Raw genomic sequence first — 15,573 nt, forward strand, 5'->3', positions numbered from 1 at the left:
GATTCCTGCAGAACCCGGGGCAGCCCCTGGAAAACCTGAGGAGATTTTTCCCATCCCTGGAAAAAACTACAGGAACCTTTTCCAGCCCCTGGAAAAAAAACTACAGGAGATTTTTCCAACTCCTGGATAAAATCACAGGAACCTTTTCCCACCCCTGGATAAAACCACAGAAACATTTTCCAGCCCCTGGAAAAGGACAGGAACCTTTTCCCATCCCTGGAAAAAACTACAGGAACCTTTTCCAGCCCCTGGATAAAACCACAGGAGACTTTTCCATCCCTGGAAATCCACGGGAACCTTTTCCCATCCCTGGAAAAAACTACAGGAACCTTTTCCAGCCCCTGGATAAAACCACAGGAGACTTTTCCATCCCTGGAAATCCACGGGAACCTTTTCCCATCCCTGGATAAAATCACAGGAACCTTTTCCAACCCCTGGAAAAAACTACAGGAGATTTTTCCAACTCCTGGATAAAACCATGGGAACCTTTTCCCATCCTTGGATAAAATCACAGGAACATTTTCCAGCCCTTGGAAAAAACTACAGGAACATTTTCCAGCCCCTGGAAAACCACAGGAACATTTTCCAGCCCCTGGAAAACCACGGGAACGTTTTCCAGCCCCTGGAAAATCAGGGGAACCTTTTCCAATCCCTGAAAAACCCAGGAAATTCAGGATTTTCCATTAGAGCGACACGTTGCTGGTGGATGGAGAGAATTCCCGGGATTATTTAGAAGGGAAAACCCTCTGGAATTGGCAAAAAATTCCATTTATCCCACGGCATGAATCCTGCAGGTCCCACTGAGGGGGAATTTCCCATCCCTGCAAAATTTCCCCTGAATTCCCTGCATTTTAAACCCCAATATTTCCTGCATTCTAACCCGAATTTCCCCTGAATTTCCTGCATTTTAAACTCCAATTTTTCCCTGAATTTTAACTCCAAATTTCCTGCATTTTAACCTCCCAATTTTCCCCAAATTTTCTGCATTTTAAACCCCAATTTTCCCCTGAATTTCCTGCATTTTAAACCTCACTATTTTCTGTATTTTAAACCCCAATATTTTCTGCATTTTAAACCCAAATTTTCCCCGAACTTTTTGCATTTTAACCCCAAAATTCCCCTGAATTTCCTCCATTTTAAACCCCAAATTTCCTGCATTTTAACCCAAAATTTCCCTGAATTCCCTGCATTTTAAACCTCAATATTTTCTGTATTTTAAACCCCGAATTTTCCCTGAATTTCCTGCATTTTACACCTCATTATTTTTGTATTTTAAACCCCAATATTTTCTGCATTTTAACCCAAATTTTTCCATGAATTTTCTGCATTTTAACCCAAATTTTCCACATTTTAACCCAATTTTTTCCTGGAATTTCCCCTGTTGAAGGCCCCCAGCCCTCCCTCCCCTCTCACATCACGGCCAGACCGGGAACAGGGGTTGGAATTTTTAATCTTCTTCCACAGAAAGGAAGTTCATAAAATTCTCAGAATGATCCGATACAGAGCGGAGCTGAAGAACAGGAAAATAATAATAATTAAAAAAAAAAAAAAAAAAAACAAACCCCAAAACCCCATCCCAGATTCTGGAATTATTGGAAGAGCCCCTGGAAATAATGAGGAGGAAAAAAATTAATTTTGTTAAACCTGAAATAGAAATTTTGGGAGTTTTGGGGGTTTTTTTTCAGTGTTTAAAAATCAGATTTTTTTTTTTTTTTTTTTTTTTTTTTTTTTTTTTTTTTTTTTTTTTTTTTTTTCCCCAGGTCTGAGCAGGGAATTGTGGCACGGGATGGGAATGAAGAGAATTCCAGGGAATTGGGAATTCAGGATTGGAATTTTCGTGCCAGGAGGGGAAAAAAGGGATTTAAATATTCAGGAGAATTTTTTTTTTTTTTTAAAGAAAAGTCATTCAGTTCAGCCAAAAAATGAGGTTTTTGAGCCCAAAAATTTTCCAGTGTTAAGGAAAACCCAACTCCAGGATTGGGGAAACATCCAGGGAGGAGGAAATTCCAAAGGTTTTCCCAGCCAGGAGAGAATTCCACCTTTCCTGGTTAAAAATGAATCCCAAAAAAAAAACAGGACCAGGAATTTCCCCAGGAATTGAGGAATTTATTGGGATTGGGGTGGGAAAAGCAGCAGCAGGAGGAGAAATTCCCAGGAAAAAAAGGGATTTTCTGGAGGGAATTCCTGGATCCAGGAGGGGAAATCCAGGCTGGGGGTTAAAAGGGAATCCCAACCCTTGGAATGGGGAATTCCCAGGGAACAGCTCCAGTTCCCACCCGGGGCTGGATTTGCCCAAAATCCCTGATTTTGTCCCTAAAAACCATCCTGGGTTTCTGGGATGGAACAGCCAGGGCTGGGAATGGCTCCAGCCCAGAATTTCCTTGTCCCCAAAAATGGGCAGGAGCTCCAGGAATTCCAGGAACTCCCTGATCCCACTGGATTCCCCATTCCAAGAATTCCCTGTCCCTCATCCCACTGGATTCTCCTCCTCAGGAATTCCCCGATCCCACTGGATTCCCCATTCCAAGAAATCTCTGTCCTTGATCCCACTGAATTCCCTCAACCAGGAATTCCCTGTCCCTGATCCCACTGAATTTCCCTCCTCAGGAATTCCCTGATCCCACTGGATTCCTCTCTATAGGAATTCCAAGAATTCCAGGAATTCCCTGTCCCTGATCTTCTCCCAGGAATTCCCTGATCCCACTGCATTCCACATCCCCAGAATCCTCTGATCCCACTGGATTCCCCTCTACAGGAATTCCAGGAATTCCCTGATCCCACTGCATTCCTCATTCCCAGAATTCCCTGATCCCACTGACTTCCACATTCCAAGAATTCCAGGAATTCCCTGTCCCTGATCCCACTGCAATTCCTTCTAGAAATTCCATGAATTCTCTGATCCCACTGCATTCCCCTCTTCAGGAATTCCCTGTCCCTGATCTCCCAGAAATTCCCTGATCCCACTGGATTCCCCTCTATAGGAATTCCAGGAATTCCCTGTCCCTGATCCCACTGCAATCCCTTCTAGAAATTCCATGAATTCTCTGATCCCACTGCATTCCCCTCCTCAGGAATTCCCTGATCCCACTGGATTCCCTCAACCAGGAATTCCAGGAATTCCCTGATCCCACTAAATTCTCCATTCCCAAAATTCCAGGAATTCCCTGATCCCACTGAATTCCCCTGTCCCTGATCCCACTGAATTCCCCCCTCCAGGAATTCCCTAAATCCAGAGATCAGCCCTGGATTCATCCCTAAATTAATCAATCCCATGGAAAACACACCAAATCAAACTCTTGGCTGACTCAGGACATTTCACTTCCCCCCTTTCTGCAACTTCCCAAATATTCCAAATTTCCAGGACCAAAATCTCCCTTCCCAACCCCATCCCAATAAAATTCCCAATTCCACGTCCAGCAGGAAAATCCGACCTCAAGAAGCTGAAGAGAAACCAGGAAAAAAAAAGGGAATAAAGTTTTAAAAAAACCCCAATTTAAAAAGCTCTAAAAAATAAATTAAATCCAGAAATTGTCACCGATTTTTGGGGTGATTTTTCCAGAGACCTCTCGGGGTTTTGGGTTGTTTTTTTTTTTTTTTTTTCTTTCCTCTCTTCTCCGAAGCACCTTGGAATTGTGGGGTTGGGGGGAATTTTGGGACAAGCGTCTCTCGAGGAAATCACATCTGGGCTGATTATATAAAAAAATTTCTCTATTGTACAACAAGAGGTGCAGCTACACTGAAAAAAATTACACCGTTTATGGAAATACAATTATTATTATTATTATTAATTATTATTATTATCATCATCATCAATTTTTTTTCTTATTTTTTTCGCTTTGTTTTGTTTTTAGAAACAGACTCTACTAAATAGGATCTATACAAAAAAACCCTCTAAAATAATTTCTGTAGTAAAATAAAGAAGTGTGTTAGGAGAGAGCTACACAAAAAAAAAAAAAAAAAAACAAAACAATGGGCAGGGAGGGGAAGATTTTTTTGGGGAAGGTGTTGGGTTTTTTCCTATTTTTTCCTTTTTTTTTTGTATTTTTGGACAAATACTCCAAGCTTGGGGCAGGGTGGGGGGGGTGCTGAAAGGAATCATTACGTACACAGTGATCATTAATGCTCTGTATTAATTAATTAACTCACAGCCTTTCCCATTAGTACAAAGAGCCCCGGGCCTGTCTCCTCTTTGAGGAGAGAGAGGGCCGGGATATAAAAGCCAAGCAAACCTCGCCAGCCCAGGGGAGTGAGGGACCCCCCGGGCCCCGCGGCCAAGGGGGATCAACCCAACGGGGGAAAAACAGGGACTGGGGAGGGGATCCGGTCCTGGGGGGTCCTGGGGAGGGGTCTGGGGGGGTTTGGGGCAGAGCTCGGCCCAGGAGGGGGGTCAGGGGTGGGAGGAGGGATCACAGACCCAGACTGGATCCCAAAGATGGATCTTAGATACCAAAGCTGGACCCTGCAGCCCAGACCCAGATCGGATCCCAAACCCGCATCCCAGACCCAGACTGGATCCCAAAGCTGGACCCTGGATCCCAGAGCTGGAGCCTAAAGATGGACCCTGGATCCCAGACCCAGATCGGATCCCAAACCTGGATCCCAGACCCAGACTGGATCCCAAAGCTGGACCCTGGATGTTGAAGATGGATCCTGGATCCCAGACCCAGATCAGATCCCAGACCCAGATTGGATCCCAAAGATGGTTCCTGGATCCTGGACTCAGACTGGATCCCAGACCTGGATCCTGGATCCCAGACCAAGATTAGATCCTAGACCCAGATAAGATCCCAAAGCTGGACCCTGGATCCCAGACCCAGATCAGATCTCAAAGATGGACCCTGTATCCCAGACATGGATCCCAGACCCAGATTGGATCCCAAAGCTGGACCCTGAATCCCAGACCCAGACTGGATACCAAAGCTGGGCCCTGGATCCCAAAGCTGGGTCCTGGATCCCAAATCCTGATCCTCAGTGTGCTGTGGGGTAGCAGGAGGGCAGATCCCAGATCCCACCCCAGGCGTGTCAGTGTGTCTGTCCCAGCCCAGGCCGTGCTCCAGCCCAGACCCCAAATCCCCATCCCAAACACGGTGTGGGGCGGCAGGAGAGCAGGTCCTGGATCCCAAACCTGGGCCCCAGATCCCAAATCTGGATCCCAGATCCCAAATCTGGATCCCAGATCCCAAACCTGGATCCCAGGCCGTGTCAGTCACTGTGGCTGTGCCAGGCCTGTCCAGCTGCCACAGGAAGCCCTTGCTGTGGTTTAGGGTCTCAATTCCATCCCAGATCCCACCCCTGAATCCCAGCCCAAATCCCAGATCCCAAACCTGGATCTCAGGTCTCAGATCCCAAACGTGGAATCCCAGGTCCTGGATGCCAGATCAGATCCCAAATTTGGGTCCCAGCTCCCAAACCTGGGTCCAGGGGGGGTCAGTCAGTGTGGCTGTGCCGGGCTTGTCCAGGTGTCTCAGGAAGCCACTGGTGCTGTGCCCGTGGTGGTTCAGGGGCTAAATCCCATCCCAGATCCCCCCAAACCTGGATCCCATCCCAGATCAGATCCCAAACCCCAAACCTGGCTCCAGGGCATTTCAGTCAGTGTGGCTGTGCCAGGCTTGTCCAGGTGCTGCATGAATCCATCACTGCCGCCGTGCCCACGGTGATTCAGGGCTCAAACCCATCCCAGATCCCCCTAAATCCTGGATCCGAGACCCCAAACCTGGGTCCCAGGTCCCAAACCTGGATCCCAGCCCCCAAACCTGGCTCCAGGGCATTTCAGTCAGTGTGGTTGTGCCAGGCTTGTCCAGGTGCTGCACGATGCCATCGCTGCCATGCCCGCAGTGGTGGTTCAGGGGCTCAAACCCACCCCAGATCCCCCCGAATCCCGGAGCCCAGGTCTCTGAGCCCCCAAACCTGTCTCCCAGGGGGTGTCAGTCAGTCAGTCAGTGTGGCTGTGCCGGGCTGCCCTTGTCCAGGTGTCTCAGAAATCCATCGGCCCCGCCGTGCCCGCGGTGGTTCAGGGGCTCGCTCTTGAACAGCGCCGGCGGCGGCGGCAGGTGCGGCACGGGGGGCACGGGCAGGTGCTGGGGAGGAGGAGGAGGAGGAGGATGGTGGTGGTGGTGCCCCCCGTGAGGGTGATGCCCCCCGTGGGGCACGGGCAGGGCCAGGGGACCGTAGGGGTGAGGGACCGGACGCGGCGGGGCCGGCACGGCCGGGCCCAGCCCCAGAGTGACCGCGGCGGTGGCCGGAGGGGCCGGGCAGGGGCCGGGCAGCAAGGCCGGGCTGGCGCCAGTCCCGGTGCTGGTGGCGGGGCTGGTGACACGGAAACATTTCTCCTTGTGCGCCTTGAGCATGTTGGAGAAGCGGAAGCGCTGGCCGCAGACGTCGCAGGGGTACGGCTTCTCCCCCGTGTGCGTCCGCCGGTGCCGCTTCATGTTGGGCCGGCTGGTGAAGCTCTTCCCGCAGATCTCGCAGATGAAGGGCTTCTCTCCTGCTCACAACACACAGGGGGAGGTTTGCTTGGTCATGGGGAGGGCTTGGAAAAGTTCTGGGAGGATCCCTGAGCCCTGGGAGAAGCTTTGGGAAAGTTCCCTCAGCCCTTGGAAAAGTTCTCGTATTCCTGGGAGAACCCCTGAGCCCTGGGAGAACCTTTAGTAAAGTTCCCTCATCCATGGAAAACACTTGGAAAAGTTTCCTTATCCCTGGGAGAACCCCTGGAAAAGTCCCCTGAGCCCTGGGAGAACCCCAAGAAAAGTCTCCTCATCCCTTGGAAAAGTCCCTGGATCCCTGCGAGAGGCTGTGGAAAAGTTCCCTCATTCATGGAGAACCCCTGATCTCTGGGAGAACCCTTGGAAGAGTCTCTTGATCACTGGGAGAATCCCTGGAAAAATCCCTTCATCCCCAGAAAAGTTCTCTCATCCCTGGGGAAACACCACTGCCCTTGGGGATCAATAGAGGTTTAGGAAATCTTGGCTTCCCTCAGGATTTGGGGCCAAAAGGCTCTGAAATCCTGGCCCAGTTTGGGTTTGGGCTCTGAAATCCTGGCCCAGTTTGGGTTTGGGCTCTGAAATCCTGGCCCAGTTTGGGTTTGGGGCTCTGAAATCCTGTCACAGTTTGGGTTTGGGCTCTGAAATCCTGTCTCCCCTCAGGATTTAGGGCCAAAACTCTCCACCCAGGGACTCCTCCAGACCCCAAACCCCCCAGTAAATCCTCCCCACCTCCATTTCCCCTCTCAGGAAATCCCAATTCAGACTTTAACACCACGAAGGCCCCGACCCAAGGCCACAAACCCCAAATCCCTCAGGAATCCCACAGAAATCCCCCCTCCAGGGCTCTCCCCAGCCCCTCACCAGTGTGTGTTTTCATGTGCTCGTCGAAATACTGCTTCATGTTGAAGTCCTTGCCACACCACTGGCACATGAACTGCTTGTGCCCGATGTGGATGCTCATGTGGGAGCGCAGCTGGTACTTGTACTGGAACCTCTCGTCGCAGTTCTGGGAGAAAATATTGGGAATTTTTGGGATTTTGGGGAGGTGGGAGTGACCCCCCGAGGGGTTGGGAAGGGTTGGAAGAGGATCCTTCCCTTTTTTGGGTTTTGGATGTTGAGAAATGAGGGATTGGAGTGGTTTGTTTGAGGGAGGGAGGGTTGGAAAAGCTGGGATTGGACGGGAAAAGCTGGAATTTTAAGGGAAAAGCTGGAGTTGGGAGAGGAAAGATGAAATAGGATGAGAAAAGATGGAATTAGGTGAGAAAAGATGGAATTTTAAGGGAAAAGCTGGAGTTGGGTGGGGAAAAGGTGGAATTAGGAGGGAAAAGATGGAATTGGGTGGGGAAAATATGGAATTGGAAAGAGAAAAGACGGAATTGGGAAGGAAAAGATGGAATTTTAAGGGAAAAGCTGGAACTGCCTGGGGAAAAGCCAGGCAGGGACAGGGTTATTTCAGGAGAAAAGGGTTCCTGTGGAGTGGAGCTGCCCGTTCTCTCTCCACTAGAGGACTCTGCCTCCCTCCAAACCAGCTCCTCATGGCCCTTCCCGGCTCTTTTAGGGAATTTCTTTCCCTGGAATTGTCATTCCCAAGCCTGCAGCACCAGTGTTGTTAAATCTCCATGGATTTAACCCCCTCAGTCCCTCCAGAGATCCCTGAGGAGGGACCTGGGCAGGGATCACTCCTCAGTGATTCCCCCACATGGAGAATTCCCAAAATTTGATAAATCTGCCCCTCATTCCCAGCCCATCCCAGGAGCATTCCCATGGATTTATCCCAGGGATTTTTATCCCTATGGATTTCTCCCCATGGATTTAACCCCTTCAATCCCTCCACAAATCCCTGAGGAGACCTGGGCTTCGATCACCTCTCAGTGATTTAAATTCCCAAACTCTGCCCCTCATTCCCCAGCCATTCCCAGCCCATCCCAGGCCATTCCCAGTATCCCAGGAGCATTCCCAGGGATCTCTCCCAGGGATTTAAACCCCTCAGTCCTTCCAGAAATCCCAGAGGAGGGACCTGTGCTGGGATCACCCATCAGTGATTCCCCCACATGGAGAATTCCGAAACTCTGCTGAAACCACCCCTCATCCCACATCATTCCCAGAGCATTCCCAGGCCATTCCCAGTATCCCAGGCCATTCCCATGGATTTCTCCCATGGATTTAACCCCCTCAGTCCCTACAGAAATGCCTAAAGAGGGATCAGTGCTGAGATCACTGCTCAGTGATTTAAATTCCCAAACTCTGCCCCTCATTCCCAGGCCATTCCCAGCCCATCCTAGGCCATTCCCACTATCCCAGGAGCATTCCCATGGATTTATCCCAGGGATTTAAACCCCTCAATCCCTCCAGAAATCCCAGAGGAGGGACTTGTGCTGGGATCACCCATCAGTGATTCCCCCACATGGAGAATTCCCAAACTCTGCTGAAACCACCCCCTCATTCCCAGCCCATCCCAGGCCATTCCCAGTATCCCAGGCCATTCCCAGCCCATCCCAGGCCATTCCCAGTATCCCAGGAGCATTCCCAGGGATCTCTCCCGGGGATTTCAGGCCTCACCTCACAGCGGAAGGGTTTCTCCCCCGAGTGCTGCAGGGAGTGCACCTTGAGGGACATGCTGCGCTTGAAGGACTTGCCGCAGGTCTCGCAGGTGAAGGGCATGTCCTTGGTGTGGGCTGCAGCAAAGAAAAATAATAATAAATAATATATAAATTTTGGGGGGGTCACAGAGGGGAAATCCAGGGAAAACAGGGGTTGGGGGAAATATTTCCAGGAATTTCAGGCAGGGAAGTGATTCTTGGTGGGTGGTTTGGAAGCAGAGCCTGGGCTGTGCTCACACTTGGGAGTTTCTCGCTGTTCAACATGGATTTTGTACCATTTTTCTTGCTGTTCAACGAGATCCCAGAGTTTTGGGGACAATCCAGGGAAAATGGGGCTTGGGGAGAAACATTCCCAGAAATTCCAGGCAGGGAAATGATTCCTAGTTGGTGGTTTGGAAGCAGAGCCTGGGCTGTGCTCACACTCACTGTTCACACAAAGGGGTTTGTGCCATTAAACTCTGGAATTGGCTGGGTTTCATGGGATCCCAAATTTTGGGGGTAAAACAGGGAAAACAGGGTTTAGGAGAAACATTCCCATGGAAATTCCAGGCAGGGAAATGATTCCTGGTGGGTAGGTTGGAAGCAGAGCCTGGGCTGTGCTCACACTTGGGAGTTTCTCGCTGTTCAACACAGATTTTGTACCATTTTTCTTGCTGTTCAACGGGATCTCAGAATTTTGGGGGGAATCCAGAGAAAATGGGGCTTTCCCCTCACTATTTCAATTTTCCCTGATTGTTTTACTTTACCTTGACTATTTTAACTTTCCCTATTTCAGTTTTCCCTATTTCAATTTTCCCTGATTATTTTACTTTTCCCTGACTATTTCAATTTCCCCATTCCAATTTTCCCTATTTCAATTTTCCCTATTCAGTTTTCCCTGATTATTTCAATTCCCCCTGACTATTTTAACTTTCCCTGACTATTTCAGTTTTTCCTATTTCAGTTTTCTGCGACTATTTCCATTTTCTGTGATTATTTTCCTTTTCCCTATTTCAATTTTCCCCGATTAATTTACTTTTCCCTGACTCTTTCCATTTCCCCACTTCAATTTTCCTTATTTTACTTTTCTCTGACTATTTTAACTTTCCCGATTTTAATTTTCCCTGATTATTTTAACTTTCCCTGACTATTTTACCTTCCCCTGACCATTTCACTTCCCCCACTCCAATCTCCCCTGACTATTTCACTTCCCCCAGACTATTTTAACCTCCCCAAAGCCCCCAGACCCCCCCCAAAGCCCCTGGCTGTCCCCCCGGGGTCACTCACCGACCATGTGTTTGCGCACGTGGGCCATGGTGTAGAACTTCTTCTCGCAGATCTCGCACGAGAATTTCTTCTCGGCGTAGCCGTGCACGATCTTGATGTGCTCGTGGAGGGACCAGAGCTTCTTGAAGGATTTGTTGCAGGACACGCACTGGGGGTGGGCACAGAGCGGGATTTGGGGTTAGGGCAGGGATTGGGGAGTCAGATAAGGGGAAAAAAAGGTCACAAAACGGTGAAAAAGGTGCCTGGGAATGTGGGTTTTGGGGAGGGGAAGTGCTGGTGGCCTCCTGATCCCCAAAATCCAACAGTAACGGGGGAAAATCAACCCCTGTGCTGCTGGGCTGGGAGAATCCAGACCCTGGAGTGGGGAAAATCCAAACCCTTGGAGAGAGAAACCCTGGGAGGGAAAATCCAAACCCTTGAAGAGGGAAGGATCCAGACACTTAGAATGAAAAAATCCAAACCCCTGGAGAGGGAAGATCCAAACTCTCAGAGTGGGAAGATCCAGACCGACAGAATGGGAAGGATCCGAACCCTTGGAGAGGGAAGGATCCAGACCCTTGGAATGAAAAAATCCAAACTCCTGGAACGAGAAAATCCAAACCCTCGGAGAGGGAAAATCCAAACCCCTGGAGAGGGAAGATCCAAACCTTTGGAGTGAGAAAACCCAAACATTTTCAGTGAAAAGGATCCAAACCCTTGGAGAGGGAAGATCCAAACCCTTGGAGTGAGAAAACCCAAACATTTTCAGTGAAAATCCAAACATTTCCAAACCCTTGGAGAGGGAAGGATCCAAACCCTTTCAGTGAGAAGGATCCAAACCCTGGAGTGGGAAAATCCAAACATTTTCAGTGAGAAGGATCCAAACCTTCAGAGTGAAAAAATCCAAACCCTTGGAGTGAGAAAATCCAAACATTTTCCATGAGAAGGATCCAAACCCTTGGAGTAGAAAGAATCCTTGGAGTGGGAAGAATCCAAATTCTTGGAGTGGGAAAATCCAAACCCTTGGAGAGGGAAAAACCAAACCCTTGGAGAGGGAAGGATCCAAACCAGGGGAAAGGGAAGAATTCAAACCAGTGGTGGAGAAAAAAATCCAAGGTCTTGGAATAAAAAGAATCCAAACTCTGGAGAGGGAAGGATCCAAATCCCTGGAGTACAAAGAATCCAAACACTCAGACTGGGAAAATCCAAACTCCTGGAGAGGGAAGAACCCAACAGAACTGGAAAATGCCAACACCATTGAAATCCCAAAGTCTCATCCAGCCTTTCCTGCCCCCTAAAATCCAGGTGTGGCCAGTCCAGGCTCTCCCATCCCAGTGGATCTCCTGGAAACTTCCCATCCTGAGTGATCTCCATGGAAAACAGATCAGATCCCAGTGGATCTCCAGGGAAAGCAGATCCCATCCCAGTGGATCTCCAGGGAAAGCAGATCCCATCCCAGTGGATCTCCAAGGAAAGCAGTTCCCATCCCAGTGGATCTCCAAGGAAAGCAGATCCCATCCCAGTGGATCTCCATGGAAACTTCCCATCCCAGTGGATCTCCATGGAAAACAGATCCCATCCCAGTGGATCTCCATGGAAAGCAGCTCCTGAAGCAAATCCAGGCATCAGCTCCTCCTGCTGTGCTCTCTTCATTCATTAATTGATTAATTAATTCATTTATTCATTCATTAAAGGTCCCACTGGAGTCCAAAGTGACACTGGAACGAGAGAATTCCTTTCCCAAAACTCCTGCGGAATGTCCAGGAAATCAGGAGGATTTCAGGATTTCAGCTCTTCCTTTTCTTCCTTCTCAAAAACTTCATTTTTAAAAATAAAATCCATGTCCAGTGTGGAAATTCCAGCTGGAAATCCCGGAGTGTGAGGAAACCAAATAATTTTCACCTCAGAAGGAGGAATTTTGTGCCTCGTTTTGGGGTTTTTTGGGGGATGTTTGGGGTTTTGGGGGTATCTCCCCTTCCCCCAGCCCCATCAATTCCCACCCTCTCCCCATCAGCCAGGAGGGCTGGGTGCTGATTAATTAATTAACAAATTAACAGATCCTGCTCGTTTGGGCTGTTTCTTGGACTCTCTGGGAATTCTGGGGCTCTGCCCCTGCAGCACCTGCTGGGAATTCCCCTCTTGGGAAGAGGAAAAATAAAAAATTCCCTAGAGAAAGAAGAAATTCCCAATTCCTACGAGGAATTTCCTAAAGGAATGACCCCAAATCTTTGGATTTACAGCACAACGAGCCCTTGGAGGGGGTCAAGGCCACAACCTGAATTAAGGATTCGATAATTAAGGATTAAATAATTAAAACAGCAACACAGAGAGCCCAAGGTGACGACAGAAATCCAGTGAAGGTGCTGGTTGTGATGGAGAAAAAAACAGGAATTACCTGGAAAAACAAATTTATTCCACCCCTGGGATGAAAAACTGGGAGGAGCCAACCTTGATTTTCATTTCTATCCAATAATAAATCAATATTGATATTAATATTTTGTTTCTTCAATATTAAAGCTGTTTTTATTCCAGGACAAAGTTCCCCCCTGATACATTTAATTCCCTGAATTAAGGAAAATTTTAGTTTGATTTAAACCATAATTTCTATAATTTCTCTTTTTCCCATCACACGTGTGGATGGATAAAGGACATTTCTCCATTTGATGTGTTCAAAATATTCAGGAATTCCTGCTTAAATTTTAATTCCTTTATTTTTTAAATTCTTTCCTAAATTTTATGCTGTGAATGAGGCCCCTGTAAAATGGGGCATCTCCTGAATTCCCATTTAAATGTTCCCTGCTGCACTGAACTCCAAAAATATTTTTTTCAAAAGCTGCAAAAATTACATTTATATTAATAAATCCTTCCTTGAAGCATAAGAGGAAAAAGAAACCCAACCCAGAGTTACACAGAGCTGGGAAAAAGAGCTTGGAAAAAGAGAAATTGCAATAAATATTCCCCATCTCCCACACAGTGCGAGCTGGGGATCAACCCAGTTCAGCAAACAAACAATGAAAAATGTTCAATTATTGTGCTCAAACTCTCACAATAAAAAATAACCCTCCTCCTTGCCCTGCAAATTCCAGCTGCCCAAAAATCCAACCAGAGCTGCTGCCTCTGCTGGGAGGATTTCAGGAGGAGGTGGGTGAAAAAAAGGCCAAAAAAAGCAGATTTTGGGGTGGCAGAGAAAGCAGCCAGGGGAAAAAAAACCCAGAGGGAATCATGAGAGCTGCTGGGGAGGGAAAAAAAAAAACAAACCTGAGATTTTTGTGTCTCCAGGGATATTTTTTTGGGGTTTCCTGGCAGGCTCGGGGTGCAGGTGATGAATTCCAACCCTTTAGAAACACTTTGGGAATTCCCTTTGGGGTTTAAATCCAGTTTTAAGCCCAGCTCAGATCCTGCCTCTCCGGGAATCTCACAGATTTTCCCATTCCAGGGAATTCCTGGAATTCTGTTTCCCATGGAAACCTCACCTGGCCACGCTGTGGGACCAGGAATTCCAAACTCAAGAGGAGGAGGAGGATTTACCAAACAACTTCAGATTTTTTTGGGACCATTTCCTCCAGATTCCGACCCTCCTAAAGCTCCCAACTCACAGTTTACTCCTCAGAGCAGCTGAGCATTTTTCCCCTGCCATCCCCTCCTTTTGTGAGACCCCAAAATGGGATAAATCAGAGCCCAACTCAACACTTGGGGCTGTAAAAAACCAGATTATTTTTTCCCCCTGTGAAGCATCCACCAGCCGGATCCAGGCCACGCCAGGAGGTGTGTGAGAGCCCCGGCAGAGCAGGTGAGAGCAGGACCTACCTGGATGTTTTTCTCACAGTCCGTTTGCTGGTGCAGGGACAGCTCGCTCTCGAGCACAAACTTCTTCCCGCACTTATCGCAGATCTGCATCCGCCTGTGGGTGACGTTCATGTGCTTCTCCAGGTACCAGCGGGTGTTGAACACCCTGGGGCACTTCTCGCAGGTCAGAGTCTCCTTCTCCTCGCATTTGGATTTCTGCACGGGCGCCTTGGCCTCCTTGGCAGCCGCTTTTTTCTTCCTCTTGGGGGGCTCGGAGCTTTTCCTGCGGCCCCGTGTGGCTCGGGGTGCCGGCGAGGCGGCGGCGGCGGCGGCAGAGGCGGTTCTCCTGCTCCTCCTCTGCCCCACGTTAACCTTCTCCACCGCTCTTTTCTCCTTCTTCTTCTGCCTCTCGTTGTTCTCCTCGTACTCGTTGCTGTCTTCCGTGGCCTCCTCCCCGCTGTCACCGTCCTCCTCCTCCTCCTCCTCCTCCTCGTCCTCCTCTTCCTCGCTGCTGCTCTTAAGGACAGCGGTCTCTTTGGATTGGGAGGGGACGCCCTTCTCCCCTTTGGACACATTTAAAGTTTGGTTGTTAAGGTTTACCTCCACTATAATCTGCTCCCTTTTGTAAGTCACTTCGTCCTCCTCCTCCTCGTCCTCGTCCTCATCCTCGTCCTCGTCGGAGTTCTCCCTGTCCTCCTTGACGGCCCTCACCTCTGCCACGGCTCTGCCCTCCCTGAAGAACGGGCCCTGCTGCTCGTCCCTCTCGTGGAGGTGGCCTTTGCTCACTTTGCTGTCCACCAGCACCGAGAAGGGGCTCCCCGACTCCCTCTTGTACACCTTGGTGGACAGATCCAGCTCCTGGCTGCCGAAGAAGGCGGGAGGCCCCTCCTGTGCCATGCCGGCCCCGGGGGGCTCCCCTTTGGCTGCCTGGCTCATCTGGGGGGGCTCATGGGGCTCCCTCCGTCCCGGGGGGGCTGCTCCGGCCCGGCGCCTCTTCCATCGGAGCCCGGCGGGGTCGGGGGGAGGCCTGGAGGGGCTGCGGGTCGGGATCACGGCAGGGGGAGGGCGGGGAGGGACCTCCGGCAGCCACAGGAGCCCTCGGGCATTTTATCTGCAAGAGACAGAGAGGAGAAGGGTCAGGAAATGGCCTGGCTGGGGTGGGGAAGGCAGGGATGGGACGGGGAAATCAGGGCTGGGAGAGGGAAATCAGGGATGGAACTGGGAAATAATCACTGGAATAGGGAAATGAGCACTGGGATTGGGAAATCAGAGCTGGGATTGGGAAATCAGAGCTGGGAGAGGGAAATGATCATTGGAATTGGGAAATCAGAGCTGGAATTGGGAATTCAGCACTGGAATAGGGAAATGATCACTAGAATTGGGAATTCAGCATTGGAATTGGAAATTCAGCACTGGAATAGGGAATTCAGCACTGGAATAGGGAATTCAGCACTGGAATA

At 49.4% G+C, this 15,573-nt stretch overlaps 1 protein-coding gene and 1 long non-coding RNA gene across 2 annotated transcripts; both read right to left on the reverse strand.

Annotated features, from left to right (window-relative positions):
• Positions 1-3,178: 3,178 nt before the first annotated feature.
• On the reverse strand, positions 3,179-4,840 carry LOC310918521. Its single transcript, XR_014591679.1, has 3 exons — positions 4,720-4,840; positions 4,593-4,623; positions 3,179-4,459 (listed from the first exon to the last, which is right to left on the reverse strand). It is a non-coding gene; the product is annotated as an uncharacterized lncRNA (long non-coding RNA).
• A 1,096-nt stretch (positions 4,841-5,936) lies between these two features.
• On the reverse strand, positions 5,937-15,169 carry ZNF652 (zinc finger protein 652; the record flags this gene model as incomplete). Its single annotated transcript, XM_083877829.1, has 5 exons — positions 14,135-15,169; positions 10,349-10,496; positions 9,042-9,157; positions 7,344-7,488; positions 5,937-6,484 (listed from the first exon to the last, which is right to left on the reverse strand). Exons 1-5 carry the CDS (start codon positions 15,047-15,049, stop codon positions 5,937-5,939), a joined length of 1,872 nt encoding a protein of 623 aa, XP_083733955.1. The 5' UTR covers positions 15,050-15,169.
• Between the last annotated feature and the right edge of the window lie 404 nt (positions 15,170-15,573).

Source organism: Zosterops lateralis (genome assembly GCF_965231275.1).
Source record: "Zosterops lateralis genome assembly, chromosome: 24".
Taxonomy (NCBI): Eukaryota; Metazoa; Chordata; class Aves; order Passeriformes; family Zosteropidae; genus Zosterops; species Zosterops lateralis.